Source organism: Strongylocentrotus purpuratus, unplaced genomic scaffold (genome assembly GCF_000002235.5).
Source record: "Strongylocentrotus purpuratus isolate Spur 01 unplaced genomic scaffold, Spur_5.0 spur5_scaffold_11, whole genome shotgun sequence".
Taxonomy (NCBI): Eukaryota; Metazoa; Echinodermata; class Echinoidea; order Camarodonta; family Strongylocentrotidae; genus Strongylocentrotus; species Strongylocentrotus purpuratus.
Window position 1 is genome coordinate 6,620,851 of NW_022145596.1, and position 21,103 is coordinate 6,641,953.

Sequence of the window (21,103 nt, forward strand, 5' to 3'; positions counted from 1 at the left end):
TGTATAAAACTCAAAATGTGTGTGTCAATTCGTCGTGAATAAAGACTTGATCTAACTAATGGCTGATTTTCATCATCCCAACCGACCAATAATTGAGTATAAACATATAAAACACCTAAAAGTGGCCAAGATTTTGTGAAAAGATTTACCAATTTTCCGTAACTCGCATCTTTCCATTTGAGCGGGAAATGTTCAATAGCCCGTAAGTACGACGTGTAATGTACCATGGTTAGGAGACATCGTCTGTTCAGTGATCGGTTATTGATTGCCGTGTGTCTACTGTTTCCATATCATTTCCGAGTTTTGTGGATGAGCGAAGAAGTGAACGAGATTTCAAAATCCCCGGTATCTTATGGCGTAAGTTTGATTGACAGCTAATTTCCAGTAAAAGCCCGTCCAAATGCTCGAAGTTAACTCACCATCTCTTAAAGATAACTGTTCATTCTCCGGAGCGAGGGAAAAATTGACAAAGCTAGATTTTTTGTCTTGCTTAGATTATGGTTTATCACTTTAGATATTGTAGAGATCTGAAAACTACTGGCAACTGAAAAATGCGCAGTGGAGCATACGCATCAAAGTAGATAGAATGGTTTATTTTGTATCAAAATTGTGTCAAGTGGTGCCAACAATAATTACCAAATGATACATAAATAAACCGTAGAAGAAAATATTGATAAACGCTCTTCATTTTAGAAAGGGCAATGTCCCTTTGACTACATCTAAACAGGAATTGATAATGAGAGAAAAAAAGTAAGAATATAAAAAGGTCATTTGTTTATGCGCGAATTATAACTTCCTACCTTTTCTATATTTTACACGGATAAGTTGTGTTTATAATATTACGGTAAATCGTTCCATCCCCTTTCTTTTTACCCCTCTTCCCCCTTCTTTTCCTCTTGTAGCTCACCCTTTCTCCATTGTTGGTATTGAGAAATGTAGCTGCATTTCCTTTGATAACTTTGTCATGTTTACTTTTGTGTTTTTGTGTTTTGATTCATAAGTGATAAGTTAAAACTGAAATAATTATTTCACATTTCGAAAAGTTCTCCGGGGCACCATTTTAATTTATTTCTGAATTCATTCATAAGACTCAGAATACTAAGAATAATTTCCCTATCTAGCATACTGAAAATGCTTTCAACTAAAATGAAAAATCGGATCACTACTATTACAGGACTGGACTTGCTGACATAATTATTATACCGAGCCGACTAACCTCGGGTGTAAAATGAAATCTCGCTGCCCCCAACTTGACTTGCAATTTTTTACACTGGAACCATTTTTACTTGAAGGGGGCGCGATGGTATTTGAATATCCCACACGCTTTGATTGAGAATGCTCACTGCCCAACCCAAAGGGCTAGTGAAATTTAAACCTCATTATCACGACCATTTTGTTTATTCTTTTAAAGTTCTTTCGCAAGCAAAAGTTGTATTTTAGAGCATGGGTTTGATGATGACCCCGGGGAGAGGGGTCATCGCCTGACGTGGCGCTGGGGTCAATTTTGATGGTGATCGAGGGGATGGATGAAATTGGAATGGGACAGAGGGAGGCGGGTTATCCTCTATAAATAACGCCTTCTATTGGTTGATTAGGCCGCTGGCCCGGGATCGGTATCATCCACCTGTGCCATGGTGAAGAAAAGCTGTCTTCTATACCGGCTGTCTAGCGGATATATTTTGGTCTGTATTTGTCGGTCACACATCAGCATTGGACAGACGGAGGTTCCGCTCATGGTGGTGACAGACAGCAGATGAGAGAGTGATAAAGAGAGAGAGAGGTGTAAGGGGAGGGAGAGATAGAAATTAAAGAGAGAGGAGGCGTGGCAGAGTAATACAGAAAGTTGGGGACTCAGAGGAAGGGAGAGATAAACATGGAAAGAAAGAGAGAGAGAGAGAGAGAGAAAAGAGGGAGAGAGAGAGAGAGAGAGAGAAGAAGAAAAAAAAGGGAGAAAATGGGAACGAGATCTGGTTTCTTTACACTATTTTCTTGTTTGAACTTTACGTGCATTATCTTTAACAGATGTAATTTCTATCTAGTTCGTCATCAGTAGATGTAGACTTAGTAAATCATTTTCATATTCAGTATCTATGTTCGGCTTAAAAAGGAACTTTTAAAGGGGATTACTGTTAAATTGTATAAGAATTTGACTTATAAAAGTATAATGCAGTCTTGAGTACATGTACCTTTAATTTCTCATTGGTCCAAAACTAAGTATTAAAGGTAACTAATTTTACACAGCGACTGAAATCAAATAATTGAGGTACGCTTATTACATCATTCACACAATATCGTGTTATGTTGAAAATGTTTTTAAATGATTATGCCTAATTCTGACTGACGTTCATGATCTAAGATAACTTTGAAATAAACGTCATATACAATTGATAATGATTTTAGTTCACGTGGAAAGGAAAATTATGTGCACTGTAGATAATATCTATATTTTTTTTTTTTTAAATACAACATAGACAACAAAAAATTGGGAATTCAAATCATCTCATCCAAATAAATTATACTATTAATTTGGATATTAATCGTATGAAAATAATGGAGTTAAATCAAATCACGACAGAAGTTAGTAGGGCTGAAGTTATTTTGTGTAAATTTATCAAGGACGATTTTGTAAATAGCTTTCCTTTTTCTGATCATAAATGACATGTATAGTAACAACCAGGCTGGTCAAACACTGTTTAATAGATAGATGCAGTCATGTTATGGGTCAAGTCACAGGTCAATGAGTGGAGGGCCATATTTGAGCTACGGTCATGAATTGTCCATACTTATCCTCCCATTAAGAATAATGATTTAGTATGGCCGTCAAACAAACCATTTCATTAGTAAAATACCGACCTTTCGCAAAGGTCACCCAAGGTCACAAATATGAATGATGATAATTAAGATTTACATCAGATGCTTTCGCTTTAAGAATCAAAGCTTGGACCCTACTCATAGTTAGGGGTCCTTTCCAAGAAGGCGGGGTGCCTCAACTATATTAGAAGGATAGGGGAATGCTCTTTATGTTCTCATTACGGGTTAACGGACAGTGAACTTTCTTCCACTGGTCACTTTTCCATGGCGGAAGGTTCGCCAACAGCTGTGCAAGCCAATAAAGTTGCTCATCTATCTTTCTAATGGCGTTATCAAGAAGACATTTCGAATATCTTGATAAGATGCCGTGCAGAAGCGTTTGTTGGTTTGAGAGAGATAAAGAGTTGGACGAGAGAGGAAGGAAAGTTGGAACGAAGAAAGCAAGTAAAGAATTAGAGATTAAAATGCAAGACAATGGAAAGTACAAACATAGAGCGGAACAGAGTATGAGAGGAAAAGATTGTATGTTTAAAGCAATAGTCATATTGATTGCCTTAAGACAAAAAGTGTGAAAAGCCTTTTTAACACGACTACAGGAAGACACGAAATTAAAATTAAGAATCGCTCTTCTTCATTTAATTTAAAGAAATCATTGCCAGAAATAGTTGTTCATCACCACGCCTGGTTAAGATAAAAATGAATATTCAAGTAAAATATTACAAAGCTAAACGCAGCTGTGACTCAACGTATAAACGGGACTACAATTCTGGAAATATATTTAAAAAATAATAATACAATTTTTCAGTGAATAAACATCGATTTCACAATGTTAATAACGTTCTTGAAAATAATCTAACCCCGCTTCGTAGATATATTGCATTTAATAGATTTCGCGTTCTAGGAAAAATACAATGCCGTAACTTTGAAGGTCTACTTTAATTGCCATGCAGCAGTACGGTGAAGAAGTTAAAACAAACGTACTGTGCTATACTGTTACAAAACTATCACAGTTTTTGTCCTTCGTCTGGTGTAAAATGTGGCACCCTTTTTACAAACACCGTCCAATCTCCACGAGAGAGAATAAATTGATTGAATTTGATTAAAGAACCTTTCTCTCCCAAGAGAATGATCTGCAAAATCTGAGGTCACCCTCGAAAATCAATCATTGTAACCTAAAACACGGGTTATTTCAGCGCGGTAAAGAAAGAGAAACAAAAGATGAAACGAGAAAGGAATAATTTCGATTTAAACCTGAGCTAGATTTGAGAGGCGGGGGACGGCGCGTTCTGCATGACTGATATAAATGGATTTTCTTTTTGTTAAACTTCGAACATGGATGTTTCTTTTTATTTTATATTCATAACTATCCTTACATTCAACCTATTGAGATTATGACATCATTAACCTTTGAAATACGCAGATTACATTAAAAGATATATAAAAGAATAATAGAAAAGCACAAATCACATCATGAAATAATGTCAATTTTTTACACCTACTTTTGGCGAATGTACGATTTCATTACGGACTATTTTAATATCAAATGAGTTTGGCGTATAATTTGTGTGTAGTTTATGAACGGGGATCCATTTTAATCATGTCAAGAGACTGAAATATTGTTTTGTAAAATCGCGAAAAATACATTCGTTTAATAAACCTTTAAGTCATTTATTGTTGTGGTCTCCTCCCCCTTCTCTCTCTCTCTCTCTCTCTCTCTCTCTATCTATCTCTCCCTCCCCTCCCCTCCGTGTAATTTTACACCATCGAATTTCCCTTCTTTCACTTTGCTTACTTTCATTCTTTCTCTTTCATTTCACCATTTTCATTGATGATGAGCTGCAGTGATTCGGTTGTCTTCTGTGTATATTTGGATAATTGTTTAGACGGCACGGCAAGAAACGGCGGGGCACTTTAATTGCATAATTGGTCTAGCTTTATAAAACTGATCATTGAGGCATCGCGACCGTCACGGATCATTTCAAATCATCTCTCACCTTTCGTGTTCCAAGAAAAGACCATGTCATTTTTGTTTACGCGGGCGAACGGATCAGAGATATGAAACATCTCGAGCAGACGATTGATAAAATATCGTTATCGCACCAAGGCGCATTCCCGCCAGTGCGCTGACGTCATCGTACGTATCTCAAGTCCCCGGATGAGCGTTCCATTATCCGTTTTTGTCTTCGCATGGAAATGTCAGACTTAAAAGATTTTGTTTCGGATGACACCAAACTGGTTGCCTGAAATGGTTTCATATTCTATCATTCATGTTTGGATGTCTCCCAAGAGTGGGGGAGGAAAGAAAGAAGAGTAGAAGTATTCGGGAAAAAATAAACGAATCTCGCTCAATCATTCCGTTGCATGACGTTTGTAAATACGAGAGTTTGGTCAAAGGTACCTGCCTTTGCGTAGGAAAAGCATTAAAAAAGTTCCCCTTCAAATAGATAAAAAGGAATGAGAATTGTGAAAGACATAGAAGAAAATAATACGAATAGTGCCTATGTTCCCTTTTATTGAAAGTTTTGGAGAGGTTTGAATTCTTCAACTGAAGCATGCATGCCATCTTTAAAACAAAAAGAATATGTAAATAAAAGAATTGCTTCTAAACACGTACAAGGAAATGAATTTCGCTTAACCAAAAAGAAGTTATAAAGACAATTTAATTTAATGGCGTCACACCTACACCACATTAATTTTGACAGAAATAGCTTCACGTACACATTGTGTCAACGTTCAATACCAGTATATTTTGTTTCAGTATTTCGACAAGATTATAAACTTTGTTTGGTATTTGATGTGTATGTTAGGTTTAGACCCGCTAGATCTGGGGGACTTTGATGAAAGCCTTGCGTGTTTATCTCTCTCAACAAATTATTTATCTTGTCATTCCTGCAGATTAAATACCGTTGAACTATCTTTCAACGGCTGGACGTTTCAACTTTATCTTGAATATAAAAAATACGCAAGATCCCGACCCCCCCCCCCCCACCTTCCTTCCTAAGTTCTCTTCTCTTCTCCGCTGGCTTTCTCTCTCTCTCTCTCTCTCTCTCTCATTTCAATGTATGTATGTTTCTCTTTATCCCCATCCCTATAGTTGTCTCATCAGCCCCTCTCCCCTCGCCTTCTCCCGTAATTTATATAGTCACCTGCACCCTCCTTTTTGTTAATTTGTATAATTTCTTGATCATTCTTTCTCATCCTTTCTCTTTATCTCTCTCTATCATTCCACATCTCATTTAATTAATTTTCTCCTAAATCTTCAATGTATTAACCGCAAAGTGTCCACCACTCTTTATCTATCTCAATATATCCATGGACCTACTATTGTAGTAGGTCTCTCTCTCTCTCTCTCTCTCTCTCTCTCTCTTTCTCTCTCACTTCCCTTCTTTCGCGTACTTAACCACACACACTGTCATGTGAAACTTCTCGGTGCCTTCTATGCCTTTATATTTATTTACTTTTTTATACCTCTATTTCACAGATGTTCATTTTCATCTTTCATCCATCTTCTTGCCTCCACTCCTCTCCCTACTTATCCTATCCTCTCCTCTCCTTAGCAACGAGATGACTACCGTCACCATGCTCTTGTCCAGTCCTTTCCTCATCACACAAGCCCGGCATCATCTCTCTGTCCATCTCCCCTGCCGAGATGCAATCCTAAGAATCTTAAGTACTCTTACTTTCTGTCTCACTTCCCGGCAGCTGTGTTTAAAGCTGCACACTATAATGGCACGTATTGCTTTACTGTAACACCTTTGCGATGTGTAGTAAATGCATTTGTTTTCAGTAATGTATACACGAAGAAGAAACAAATTCCCGAGAAAAGAAAAAGAGAGAGAGACAGGCACACAGACAGAGAAAAAGAGTGAGACAGAGATAGAGAGAGAGAGAGAGAAGGAGAGAGAGAGAGAGAGAGAGAGAGAGACACTGACACTGAAAGTTTTAGGATGATAAACATGAAGGAGAAACTTACAATAAAGAATTAACCTTTTTGTTTAAAAAATCGTCGCAAAGACAGTATACTTTCACTTGTCATGTTTACTTTGGAAATACATTATTTTATTCACTACTTAAATTCCACCTCTTTGATTGTTATTCGCTCTTTTGTAAACGTAATATCGAGTTCATGATTTTTTTTTCAGAGAGTGAATTGAATGCAACGTCCTTTCTTTTTCAAGTGAGCGCAATAAAAACGTGTAAAACATTTTTTTAAACTCATTAAATACGTAATGATGGTTTATACTTATCTAGTTATAAATTTTGGCTATTATTATAATTATCTTATGTAGGCGTAAATTGGTAAAATGTACTTTCAAAGATCATCGAAGCGTTACCCAATGATACTATTTTGTAAATTAGTTTAAGAGCGTAACAGCGGAACCGCCTTTAGCAAGAAAACAGATACAATTAAACTTTACAAAGTGGAAGAGCGCCATCTATGAAATTTGGCTCAACACTATATACGACGTTCACATCTACGCAAGATTTTGTTTATTTCAAAGAAAACTTATGTTTCACTGTGTCTGAACCTCTCTCTCTCCCTCCATCTTCTCTCTCTCTCTCTCTCTCTCTCTCTCTCTCTCCCTCTTCCTCCCTCTTCCCCCCTCTCCACTCCCTCTCCCCTTTATGAAAAATATAACTTTGAAAGCATATGGTTTCAGCTTACGTAGTTTCATTTCAATTGCTTTTCTTTGCATTTTACCCGCAAAGGTCTCAAGTACACACCCCCCCCCATGTGTAAAAATATATATTGATTTATCCAAGCTTGCCAATGCAGCTACGATTATTGACCTCTTATTGATAATTACTTAATGAGCTTTGAAAAGAATAATGCAAATACAGTGGATTTCACTTTGCAAGATTATGAACTAGTAACATTAGTTTTAGATGAAATTGGATAAGATAGAACAAAGAAACATGAACAAGGAAGAAATATTCTTTTGCCGAGATATTCAAAGAACTGAAATGACAGTATTCATATTTGACTACATAATTATGTTACTTGATTTGTTTGTTAGTGTTCGTTTGTTTAACAGGAATGGGCTAGTAATAGGAACATTTTGCTTGTATTTTTGTCGGGTTACTCAGTATTTTGATTTAAAGGCAAGTCGATGTGTGGTTACAGTGATGAATGACGCATGACCAAGAGTGGGCCAGTCAAACCAACATTCCCGGGGCTGATACCTATATAGTCAAACCCCTTTGGTCAGTAATTACCTGTATTATATTTCAAATCATAACCTCTTCATAAATTTAACTTTCCTTTGATCAGTCATGACAATGTTCTATGTATTCCAATGTTAACTAAAACTACTATCCTGTGATTCAAATCTATGATAGGGAGAAATACCATCAACGTCAACCCTTAATTCAAAAGGCATCCCGGAACAACATAGAGACAAGCAGAATTAAAACGACTGATTAAAAATCCTTGCAACGGCCTTAACCGTCTATAAATTCACTTTCGGGTATCTGGAAACGGCATTGTGAAGGGCAGTTAATTTATATACGATCTGTCCTTTGCTAATTGCCCCAGATAAATCCGTCATTTTCGATATTTAGGGACTTGTTTTTGATTCGGCAAGCACAGGTCATTTGGATTATTGCACAGCACGAGGCCCGTGGTTAGAAAGCGCGTTGGTATGTTAGTAATGATACAAGATGTCTCCCAAATTCTGTAGACAATGTTGCTCTGGAGTCTATACGGTTTCACCATAGTTGAAGGCGAATTCACTTTATGATTTGTAATTGAATTATTGATCATTTGTAACCATCGTAAATGTAATTGGTGACTGTAATCCTCGTATGTATATCTATCATCGATTTTGATGGAGAAGGCCTATACACTGTCGGACCAAATCACTGGCACTGCTTTTCGTATTTTGAAAACAAATTATCTGTCCTATATGCAGTGCAGTATGTATACAGACACAAATGTTTAGAGGTACTTTACAACGTTTAGTAGATTTTGATTTCAATTAGAAGAAAAAAATTGTTTAAAGACTGAAACAGTTGTACTATCAAACGAAATGATAGAGAATAACCCTATAATGAGAATTAGAAAAGATGTTTATTTGGCGTTCCCAAAATATTTTTCTGGAGTTACGCGACAACAATAGAAATAACATCAGACAATGCAGTGGATAACCAATAACATTAAAAAAAAAACATAGTCTCTGTGGTCGCCCCTTGCACCATGTTCATGGTGATAAGCGATATAATACGTATGAAGTGAAGAGGAGGCAGCAGAATGATTTGTATGTGCTTTATCAATTAGAAGTATACCAATAATGCTCCATTGCTTATACGATTCTAGAAATTGCTGAATGTTTACACAGAATTATTTTGTGGTCAACAGGCAAAGATATTTGATCAAAATATGTCTTGCATAACTATTTGTATAAGATGATGATGATAGGCAAATCGAGTCCAAGTTACCTGTCATTATAACCTTGTTCTAATTTTGTTCCACCTTTATTCTTTAAGCTTTTAGGTTTAAAAAAGAAGCTGACCGGTAGACCGGGGGCGCAGATCCACTTTCAGGGAGGAGGGACGATGTAACTCAGCTTCCAATAGGATACAAAGTACAGTGGCGGATCCAGGGAGGAGGCGGGGGGCCAGAGATAAATGAGGGAAGGGGAATTGCTCCTCCCACAGAAATGATGCCCCTACCCCAGTATAGGCTATGTCTGAATGACGAAAAGAGTAGCTTTGTTAATTCTACCGTTTCAACAGCTGTTTCTATCCCCTTCGTTTTCTTGTCTCTAGCTTCAGCCATCCATGGTGACTATCACTGTCGATGGTATACAATGGCGGATCCAGGTTTTTTTTTCTTCCAAGTGGGCACAATTAGTAAAGCTCTGACAAGCAACATAAGTTTTTAGAAAATTTCGTTTTTTCATTCCGCTCATCTGTCACTCTTTTGGGTCAACATTTTGAATGGAGACTAAAAAACGCATGGGGCTCATTTTCTTCGGTGTACGTAGAATATGCCATTTGGGTTTAAAAAGAGAGGACACGGGCCGGCAAGCCCCCCACCCCCTCCCTCGAATTCGCCACTGATGGTAAGCGCCATATTTCATAACCGGTAGACCATATTTTTTTTCTGCGTCCCCATCAATTAACGCCTACTGCGTAAAAATAATCATCAGCAATCAAAGGAAATATGAAATAGATAAATGCTTGCCGACTCCGGAGGAAGTATTTAATCTCTTTGCCATACCTATAGATTGATTTATTTATGTGGGAGGGCTGTACAGTGATTGTTAGCATTGGTGTGTGAAGGTGCTGATAAAATGCCAGCGGAAAGGTATCCTGGCTCAGGCTATGACATTTTAAAGTAAAAATGGAAGTGTTGAATTGCCCGTACATCTATATCAAAAGCGTTTTAAAATGAATTAGAAAGCGTCGAACATAGTAACTAGTACTTATATATCTTTTGGTTGGAGAAAATATGAGTATTATGGTGATTTATAATGATGAATTTGGGACGAAGCTAAATAAAGAACATAAGGTCGAACTCTCACCATCTCAATCACTTTTGTTTATTGTTGTTCAGTCCTTCTCTAACATAATGCGAGTCTTTGCAACCAAATTGATCCTCTAAATAGTAAAAGTTCTTTAGAAATGGTTAAAGCAAGTATTGTATTCTTTCACAGATCGAGGGCATGTTTTTTTTGGTATTATGGCACGCATTATAATTTCAATATTTAAGAACAATATTATTCCATGTTAAGAGGTTTAAAAACAATAATATCAATAATTCGTATTTGAGACCATTATGTCAATGATCAGACTATGCTAATTTAACCCGCTGAATACTGGGTTCTCTATTTTGTTAAATGTTTAATACAGGGGCCACTTGGTTCCAGTAAGCAATGGGTTAGTATGAGAACAAAATGTCAAACTTCAAACAAAACTACTTAATATATTGCATGAGCAAATTTATAAGTAAACAGCAGTAACCATTTACATACTGAAAGCGTTCGTGTCTTTATAAATTATGACAGGAAAGCAGTTTCTAACTTATAGCTAGAAGGCCATTAGTGCGATTGCTTAACTCTTTCTGCTTCTCAAACCATACCAGCAACTCTATCATAGCTGACCGTTCAACCTTTTAAAATAAAAAGGGATACAAAACGCGCAGTCAGTACCCATCTAAGCTCCCGGATTTCGTTTAAATCATAAAATCCCCTTGCCCGGGTCGCTCTTTGAAATACTCCCGATCCCCTTTCAAACTAGTTCATCATCTTTTCATAGTTCAGCTGTTTTTCTATTTATTTGTGGATGCCTTTTTGAAGCGAAGTGTTAGCCTGCTCGTGTAATGGTAACCGACATGAGGATCTTCTTGAGCTATTCAGACTATGCCCGCCATTTTGTCTCTCTTGGGAGGTTTCATTCTGACATATGCTCGCCTCGGTCATTGTCCATCATGATATTCAGTGGAAACCAGGGAAAAGGCCGCCTTGGAGCCCGTTTACACTACGATATAAACACCGTGATGTTTGGACTGCAGTGTGAATGTGCTTCGGGCCGCTCAAGGCGTGTTCGATTGCATTATGCTTTTGTTAAATAAATTAATCTGAAATATTGCAAAAAAATATTTTTTTCCTCATTGTTACCACTAACAAGATCATTGTTGCATTATCCATAAATCAGAACGTATAGTATACACATTGTATTACGCCATCTATCTAAAACTTCTATTCCGAGGCGCACACGGAATAATAGATACAAAATGTAATCCGAATATTAAGTGTCATATTCTCGTATCAAGCATTGCTAAAAAAAAGGGTAGTATTTTAACTTGGACTTGAGACTCTAATGATTTTGTAATTTTAAACTTCAAAGGTAAGATGTTCTACGGAAAGGGTGCTGTGGCAGAGAAATAACAAAGTTATCCCCGTGTTATCCGTAAAATGGCTTTAAGCTTCCCAATCAATATATAGAAATTTCGAGCCGAGATCAGCCATTGTGTGCATTCGACAATGAAACGTTTACATCCGTTATATTCATTTAATTTTGTTTTCTCATGTTATTACTTCAAGTACAGTGTTAGACCGAACCGCTGAAAATAGTAATAAAATGGCCGAAATTATTCTCATAGAATTACACATGATAAGCTTAAAGTATATAGTAGCAAAAAGTTATGGCAAGTTATAAATCATTTAGAATCTTTAAAGACATGAACATTATTATAGAGTAAAAACAAACAGATGCAAAGCTCTGTACGTTAGTCTCATATCACTTTATTGCTTTAGTGACATTGGCTTTGTTTTTGCTGTGATGGCGCTATACAAATTTTCATTTGGGTGGGTGTGCGTGTGAGTATCCCAAAGTGAAAAAGTGATGACAGAAAGGTGGCCTTATTTGTTCTTTCTAAAGTGTTATTTTCATGCCTCGTTTATTCAAGCCTTATGTATTCATGTGTTTACGAAAATCACAGCCAGCACTTTTTTCACGAGGCTCTTGTAGTTGGCGTATTGATTGCGTACAATTCTTCAAAATTAACTTTATGAAAAACAATTCATGAAATCAGTGCTATTTTACTGAACGAAAAAGCCCCGCAACACAATTGACTCATCTTATTTCATTAAAATTATTACCCCATATTGATAATCAAGAATTATACCTTTACAATTTTGAGTGCAATTTTGGCAAGAGTAACATCCATCTTATTGAATTTTACCAATAAATAGAATAATATGCCTTCTAAACATATAAACATTTCCTGTCTGATTATACATTATGAGACGACACTGCACATTGACACTAAACGGGGTCGAGTGATCATGTCGTCTTTTATACATTCCTAATGCCATATAAAACTGTGATTTTACAGGAAACCTGTCCAAACTAGATGTATGTCAAACATGACTTTGTTAATATATTTTGAACTTGTTTCATGATGGATTTAAAGAGAGAGCGGTACGTATCGCGTACGTAAAGCAGTGATCAAAATCAGCACCTTAACGCCCTTATGTCAAAACCTAAAAATGAACAAAAATGTAGGATTTGGGGAAGGATTTTTTAAGCCAGCAAAATATGATTTTATGAATGAATTTTGAACTCGTTTCATGATGGATTTTAAGAGAGTGCGACATCGCGTGCGGGAGATACACGGGTTCGTGCTAGCGCAACAGCTGACCATGCTCGCGGCTGTGCAGGGAGCGGACCGCGGGGCTACGACACCAGCAGGCAGTAATCAATTCTAGAAACAATATTCGATATGGACGAACTGTTGCGCTTGCATAAGGGTGATATCGCATCAAAAGGAGGGAGGCGAGAAAATGAAGGAGAAGGAGATGATGAGGGGTAGCCGGAAAGGAGGATGGAGAGGAAGAGAAGGAGAAACACGATGAGGGGATGAGGAGGAGGAGAAGAGGGATATTGAGATGGAGACAGAAGAGGAGAGGAAGAGTGGGAGGGGAGAAAGAGGAAAGACAGAAGAAGGGATGAGGAGAAGGATGGAAGGGAGGAGGAGAAGATTGAAAGGAGACAGAAGAGAAGATGGGAGGTGGGAGGAGGAGAGAGAAAGGACAGAAGAAGGGGAGCAGGAGGAGAAGGGTTGAGACGGAGAGAAGAAGGGGAAGAAGAATGTTGAGAATTAAAAGGAGAAACAAAGAGGAGAGGGAGGGTGGGATGAAAAGAAAGAACAAAAGAAGGAAGCAGGAGGAGAAGGAGAGAGAGGAACGATTGCTATATATCTTCTTTTTAAAAAAATGGAATCCAACCTATAGTTGCAATCAATCAATAACATTAATAAACCAAGATAAATATATAGACAGATAGATAGATAGATAGAGGGAGGGAGGGAGGGAGGGAGGGAGGGAGGGAGACAGGGGTCGGGAGAACAGACAAACTCTAAATGTAAGTATCAATTATCACAATATTGATAACAATAAATGCGATTAAGTTCTAAGATGCATTGCATTTTTAAAAGTCATGGGTATCTTATTACAGCGAAATCCTTCAATTTGTTCGGATTTCTGTTCGAGTTGAGGTCTGCTCAGTTGTGAAACATTATACGTGATAGAAATCCGATCGCAAACCCCGTTAGCAATAAATTGGAATAGGTTACAACTTTGTTGAAATTGTTCAAAAATCAAGCGTATTCTTTAGGATAGATCGGTATTACAATCGGATTTTGGCGTTTTTTATTTTTTTATTTGATTGTATCAAGGCCGTGCTGAAAAGCAGCTCTTATCTGATGGCAAGCTTTTAACCGTTTATAAATAAATAAACCCAAGACTCAAACAAACATGAAGACTGTACACAATAACGTCACTATGAAACACATTTAATTGATTAACCAAATTTACCCTAATTTTCTGAGACCTCAACTTTATTTCATGATGTCTCAAATTCCGCTGTAAGCCAGAAGCCGGTAAACTCCTCGGTTGACCGGCGTTAACTGTGTACAGAGTAATATTAATGCGCTTTCTCGCTGTCTATAGACTTTCCGCTACGCTCTACTTTCTGAACCATTAAATTGGCGCCACTTACATTGTACAAACCATCATCTGACATTGTGTTTGCGCTAGTTATGAAATATCGGTTCTAGAAATGTGACCATCGAGAAATATTTACGTGATACCGTCAACATTAACATCGCGTGTTTAAAAAGAAGGGTTGGTAACATGTCACCGACAATTTTTGTTTTCAAATAATAATGATTAAATTATAACTATACGAAATCGTACAATAATTTATTGCAACTATTAAATCGTTCCCTAAATCAGTGTTTTACAATTTTTGAATGGAAAAGGTTTGCGGTTTTGATGTCATAGGTTTCACCTCCCCAAGTTACTCCGATGATGGCATATCGCCATATCCTACACCAGTGGCGGATCCAGTGTAGGTGCATGGGGGCCCCCCTGGCAAAAAAAAAGATTAAACAAAAAGAGGGTAACGACAATTTTACCTTTAAAAAAAAGAAGCCCCCCCCCCCCCCTTGCAAAAAAGATGGTAACCCACAATTTTACGTTTGTTTTTGCTCAAGGGGGGTAAGGGGGTGTTGAGATCTTGTAGTTATGTGACCGGGCTTAATGTCGTCTGCTCGGATTCTGTAGTCCCACACGTAGACTTTGATTTGTAGACTGTTGTATATTGAGACGACGGTTAGTTTACGTTAGAATAAAGGGGATAATGTTCCAGACGCTCAGAACATGCTCTCAGGACGTTCATAAATCTTCACTTTCAGCTCCAACCTCAACCCCATGAAAATGCGATATTTTCAATTAAACAATTGGATGACGTAGATGTCCTTTGCTTGTATAAATGTTATATCGTCATTTTGATCTTTATACAAACCAATTTATTAAGTTATACACTCAGTACATCTTGTAAGGAACTGGATGGATCATTATGATTCAAATCACGATTGTATACTTCATGATGATAAATTACAACTTCATAATCCAAAGGGAAATTTAAAGAGGACAACGTTGAAGTGAATTATAGCCTTTATTTTAACTGAGCATATACATACCATGATAAAGAAAGAAATGTCATATATAGGCTGGAATTTGCACCTCTATCTTGATGTAATCATTAAAAAAAGACCTCCAAGTGGCTATAATTCATTTAAATTCGATTCAATTTCGATTTTATAGACAACCCCAAAACATTCCAAAACTCCAGCGAATAATACTGCCACATTTACAATGAAAAAATATACAAAGGTAAATTAATAAAATGAAATGAAAATATAGACAATGGTACAATTTAATTTTCAAAACTTAATACACTACTTGATAATATTCATTACATCACAGAGATGAAATTTTGTTCATGGAAAGTTAGGAATTTTAAAGTATTACAAAACGATATACATGACTGTATAAGATTGAAAGTTAAGTCAATTGCATCAATTTTAGAAGCTCAGTCTCCTCCGAAACATTATCAGATGGAATAGAACTCCATGTGATATTTTGAAGTATTTATATCGTTGAGCTTCATAAGAAAGATAAGATGAAGAAAAGGTTAAAGTAAGAAAGAAAAATATATTATTCTTACTATGTCTAACAACTCCTTTTCCATCTACATCCTGAAAAGGGCATTCAATGTAAAGGAGAGTAGATCACTTTGCTGCCTGTGCCTAGATCAGATATAAGGTCAAGTGCGTGAGAATATTTTAGCACTTACATCTTAACAAATGAAAAGATATGCGGTTGAATGCGACACAAACAAAACAAATATTTTCCGAGGAAGAAATCTGATTTCAGGGACGGATCTGGAAATGGCGATGTTTGATCGATAATTTTTTAATTCAATGGAAGCTCCAGCATCCGTTTTTCTCGGTGTCATTTTTTTTTTTACAGTACAAAGCGGTTGATAAAAAATAAGAAAGCCGCATATGAGTGACTGTCACGAAGCGAATATTCAATAGCGCTGAAAGATTCGAATTTTTCCTTCCTTTAAAATTGTATTTCTCATATTTCAGTTAAGGTCAAGGACCTTAGAGATGCTTTAGTTATCTCCTCCCATTTTCATTGATTTAAATTTCACCAAATGGATATGTTTTCCTGCGTATTTTGTTAACTCTACTGTTCATGTAATAGTTGTCGTATTCCTATTTTCATTGATTTAACAAGAAATTACCGAATAGATTTTTGTTTCCGCGTATATGTCGTAACTCGATATCTGTACATGTAACATGAATGCCTTACACGAACAAAATTGCTAAAATAATATGCGTCAAACACCACAAGTACATAGAACTAAAGTGACAGGAAGAAATCTCGGAGAAAATATAATAAAACACTTTGTTTCCTTTATTTACCTATAGATTCGCACGCAGATTGATGTTAAAAATCATTATGAAAGAGGAAGGAATCAGACTCAGACTTGAACAGGGAACAACACAGATGAAATGATTTAAAACATTCTTCTAAAAGAAAGAGAAAATAGAAAAAGATGCAGGTATAACGACAAACAATACCAAACAACTTTAAGGAAGGCAAATTCATAACAAAAATGGGAATAGGAAAGATTTTCAGCTTTGATTCCCCGAGAACAGTGATACCTGTTTTCATTATCATTATTATTATTACTGTTGTTATTATTATTAATAGTAGAAGCAACAGCAGCAGTAGTAGTAGTAGTAGTAGTAGTAGTAGTTGATCAATATCGTTGTAGTAGTAATAGTATTACCATTATTATTATTATAATATCAGTTGTATCATTATCTAGATTCTAGTCATTCTACTATTAATAATACCAATCATTATCATTATCATTATTACTATCATTACTTAACTAAGTATGATTCACTTATCTATTTTATTCATTTTTTTCATTCATTCGTTCATTTCTCTCCTCTTTCTTCCATTTTCTTCGAAATACATGTACATATATCATTATCTTGCTTGACTTGGACCTTTAAACCGTCCATCCATGCAAACGAGTCATAAATCAACCAACAACTGTCAGTAGCAAGGCATCTGCCAGGCAAGGCACACCAGAGTTAACAACCCGCAAAATATGTCACATGCAGACGACACCATACCCTTCCAAAAATTTGTTTTCAACGATTTCGCGCGCAGCGAGCACGCGTGTTAATATTAGATGACGAATGACCAGCAGTTCGGAGTAAGGGGAGAATCGCCGAGATAATAAGATTTTACGCAGAATTCTGAAAAACCAGTTGACTAGGATCTCCATAGCTAAATATAGAGAAGAATCTCGGTTCATACGAACATAAATATCTCAGCTTTGATTCATGTATATTCATGAATTTTTATCTTATATAATTATGCAGCAATGAGTAAGAATAATGTTAAGTTACAAAGACAGGAAATGAGTTAACAGTGATGTGGTAAGGAGAGAAGAATGTTCATTATGTGAGATATTAAGGTATAATGAGATATGCAAGAGAAGAGTATGTATGAATGCAAGAATGAGTAAAACAGTGAGACAGATGGAAAGACAGATGGAAAGACGGATTGTGAGAGAGAGAGAGAGGGGGGGGGGGTGAGAGGGGTGAGATGGAGATAATGAAAGGGATTCAGATATGCATAAAGGATAGAATGAAAGGCACGGGTAGACTGAGAGGATCAAAAGAAAGAGAAAGAGAAATTGAAACAAATGAGATAGATGACAAGATTACGAGAAATGTAACGGGGAAAGAAAATGTTAAAGAAACAAAGTGGTATAGAGAGGAAAAAAAGAGAAAGGCAAAGATGTAGAACAAACAGTGGAAAATAAAGAGGTAGAGAGGGGAGATAGAGAGGGGATAGAGAGACGGAAAAGAGAAAGAGAGAGAGAGAGAGAGAGAGATGGTAAAAGAGCTAAGAAAGAGGAAAGGATCACTTGTGTGTCACAGTTGTAGCACCTCCAGGGATTCGATTAGTTTGTAAAATCAATTAACCTAAGCGTCAGTGCAAGGGAGAGGGCGAGAAATCGCATGAAAATAATAATACCCCAAAACAAACTCGATAAATTTCCGTAGAACCCTATTTTTCTGATAGCATGCTCTTTAACAAACCAGGACAACCCCATACAAGCAGTGATCACGAGATGTGACTTCGAATAGAAATGTCTTACTCTAACTCTGAAAATTGAATATGTCAACATCTATAACTCGCTCGAAAGATTCTCAGAATATACAGTTATCTTACCCAGCGAAATCACATCTCTTGAGTTCAGATCAGAATGGTTGCCGGAAATATAATCGATGTATTTACATGTATATTTGACCTCTACACTTGTTGGGGACCCCGTATAAATATTGGAATATGACATTGGTATCCTACTCTTTTCAATAATTCATCTACTCTAGATATTAAATCTAGTATTCCCCTCGCCCCTCTCTCTCTCTCTCTCTCTCTCTCTCTCTCCCTCTCTCTCTCTCTCTCTCTTTGTCTTCCCTATGTGTCTCTTTTTCTCTTACCTCTTTCTTATCCTCTTCCCCCTTTTCCCCCGTCTCTTAATATCATTCTATTTTTCTCTTGAGCCCAACTGACATGTTTAATCCTTTATATACTGTTTCAGAAACGGACTGTTAAACGCCGAAATTTCACGGCATAAAAATGAAAAAATTCCTTTGAATAGAACTTAATTATTTAAGAAATCTTTGACAGAATCCTCAGAAGAAGAAAAAGGTTTGCACTGTATTTATCTTTGGCTGTTGCCCTAGGACAATGACCCTGAACAAAATAGCGGAAATTACCGTGGTCCCTCGTTACCGTCCATCAATTATCTACCTTAGATAGTAACTCTCCCATTTCCTCACACCCTCCATATTTCCTCATTCTCCCTTTCCCTCTATGTTTATCTCCCTCATGCGCCCTATAAAAATGTTAGAACCATCGAAAGCTACCGCCCTATAATGCTCAGGGATAGGTTTGCCAATAATAATTCTGAAATCGGGGACAGTATCCTATCCTTGTAGAAATATTTGATATATTGACCGTTGACCTTCTTTTAAGACCCTGAACAAAATAAAGGGCAACATTTAAGTAGTCCCCCGGCTGCCCTCAATACATCATTAACTATCTACTACAGATGTTAACTCCTCGTGCTATCTCTCTCTCTCTCTCACTCTCACCCTCTCCCATTCTCTCTATTTGTCTCTCTGTGTGTGCCTCTCTCTTTCTTTCTCTCTCTCTCTCTCTCTCTCTTCCTCTCTCCCCTTTTCCCTCTTGCTTCCAATTCCCCCCTTTTCCTCTCTCCATCTACCTTTCTCTCTCTCTTTCTCTCTCTTTCTCCCACTCCGTCCTTCTCTCGTACTTTATGCCTCGTTCTATTTTCCCCTTCTCCTCACTCTCGTGCTCTCCGCCATTCTCTTGTGATTAAAATAAAATTTCATATTAGTTCAGAGGTAGAGGGCGCTCCTAAAAGAAATCAGATGTTTAAGTTTCAAGACCATGATCGGGTAAACTTTACTATAATACAAAATGGAAAGATATGTGAATACTGTGTCATCTTCTTCACACAATCAACCGATTCCTGCTGCTTAATAAAACTTACTGTCGAAATGTTCCAACTGTAGATCTTCCTGTAGGCACACACATTATAGTCCTATCAGTTTACATAACGGGGTAAAAAAAAATATATATGAAAAAGATATCTGATCCAAAGGAAACAAAATGGTTAAGGAATATCAGTCTTACCTGTCTATCGCAATCACAAGGAGTGTGTTGACCGACACGTAGAGCGAGACATTTTTGACCGTTCCGACGATGGGACACAGGACGGAAGGCAACGTCCAGTCCTGCTGCAAGTACGCGTGCAGTGACAAGGGTGCACTGAAGAGCGCCACCAACGCGTCCGATCCTGCAAGGTTACCAATCAAGAGATTGGTGACGCTCCGGAGCCTCTTATGTCTTACGATCAGGAAACAGAGTAAGGAGTTACCAATGCCGCACACGACTATGGTCAGGACGAAAGACACTGTAAGGAACACCTTGACACCCTCGGAGACATTATAGTTCGTCTCGATGCAATCTTTATTCGGAGAGAAGGACGAGTAGTCCGAGTTGTCCCATGCCGAAAAGTTCAGGTCTGGATAATTGGAGCTCATGTAGGCGCTTGGTGCCAGGTCCGATGATGCGAGTTTGTGATCGATCCCCATGTTGTCTCTCGTGTTCGATACGTCTTGTGATTCAGACTGTGTGATGAAGTTACCACCCATTAGGATGCTGAGTTGGTCAAACTAAAGAATACTGCGATAGTATTCTCCAGAACGACTTCTTGGCCTTTTCTTGCCAGTTGTCCAAGTGAAATCAACGGTCGCTTGATTCAAGAGGAGAACCCAATTACGTCATCATCGCTGGCTCTTAATGGGACAGTGTCTTGCTCAGTAAGAAGTTTTCTGACGAAAAGAATGCTTCACACATCACAGCGTCCGGTCATCACTAAAGCCGTTGGTAGCCGCGTCTTTCGCAATTCCGGTCAATCACTTCTCTCGACCTGTATGGCGAAAGAAACAAGAGGACAAACAGAGATGATAGCACGAAAATTTAATTAACAAAATTACGCTCTGACATGGCCGTAATTCACAATAGTCTTTTTTTTTTTAGCGTGCTTCGCCGTTGCTACGGATCATCACCTTCGCGCAGGCGTAATGAAACATTTGATAAAGCTAATTGGAAGTGGTCTTTGGATGTGTACATTCACTTGGACATTTACATCCGGTCATTAGTGAGTATTTACGATGATGGTATGAATTTACTGAGAACTCCTTTGCCTTAGTGCGTACGAGCCACGCGTCATTGCGATTCGGACACTGGTGATAATCGGGTAATGTAGGGTTGGCAATATAAAGACTTTTTGCTGCTATTTAAGCGAA

At 37.4% G+C, this 21,103-nt stretch overlaps 1 protein-coding gene across 1 annotated transcript in view; it reads right to left on the reverse strand.

Moving 5' to 3' along the window:
- LOC580676 (prokineticin receptor 2) overlaps positions 1 to 20,706 on the reverse strand; it is a 28,861-nt gene extending 8,155 nt beyond the window's left edge. Inside the window, exon 1 of the mRNA XM_030980485.1 lies at positions 19,926 to 20,706. Coding sequence (XP_030836345.1) covers positions 19,926 to 20,446 — 521 coding nt within the window. The 5' untranslated portion in view covers positions 20,447 to 20,706. The remainder of the gene's footprint in view (positions 1 to 19,925) is intronic.
- Between the last annotated feature and the right edge of the window lie 397 nt (positions 20,707 to 21,103).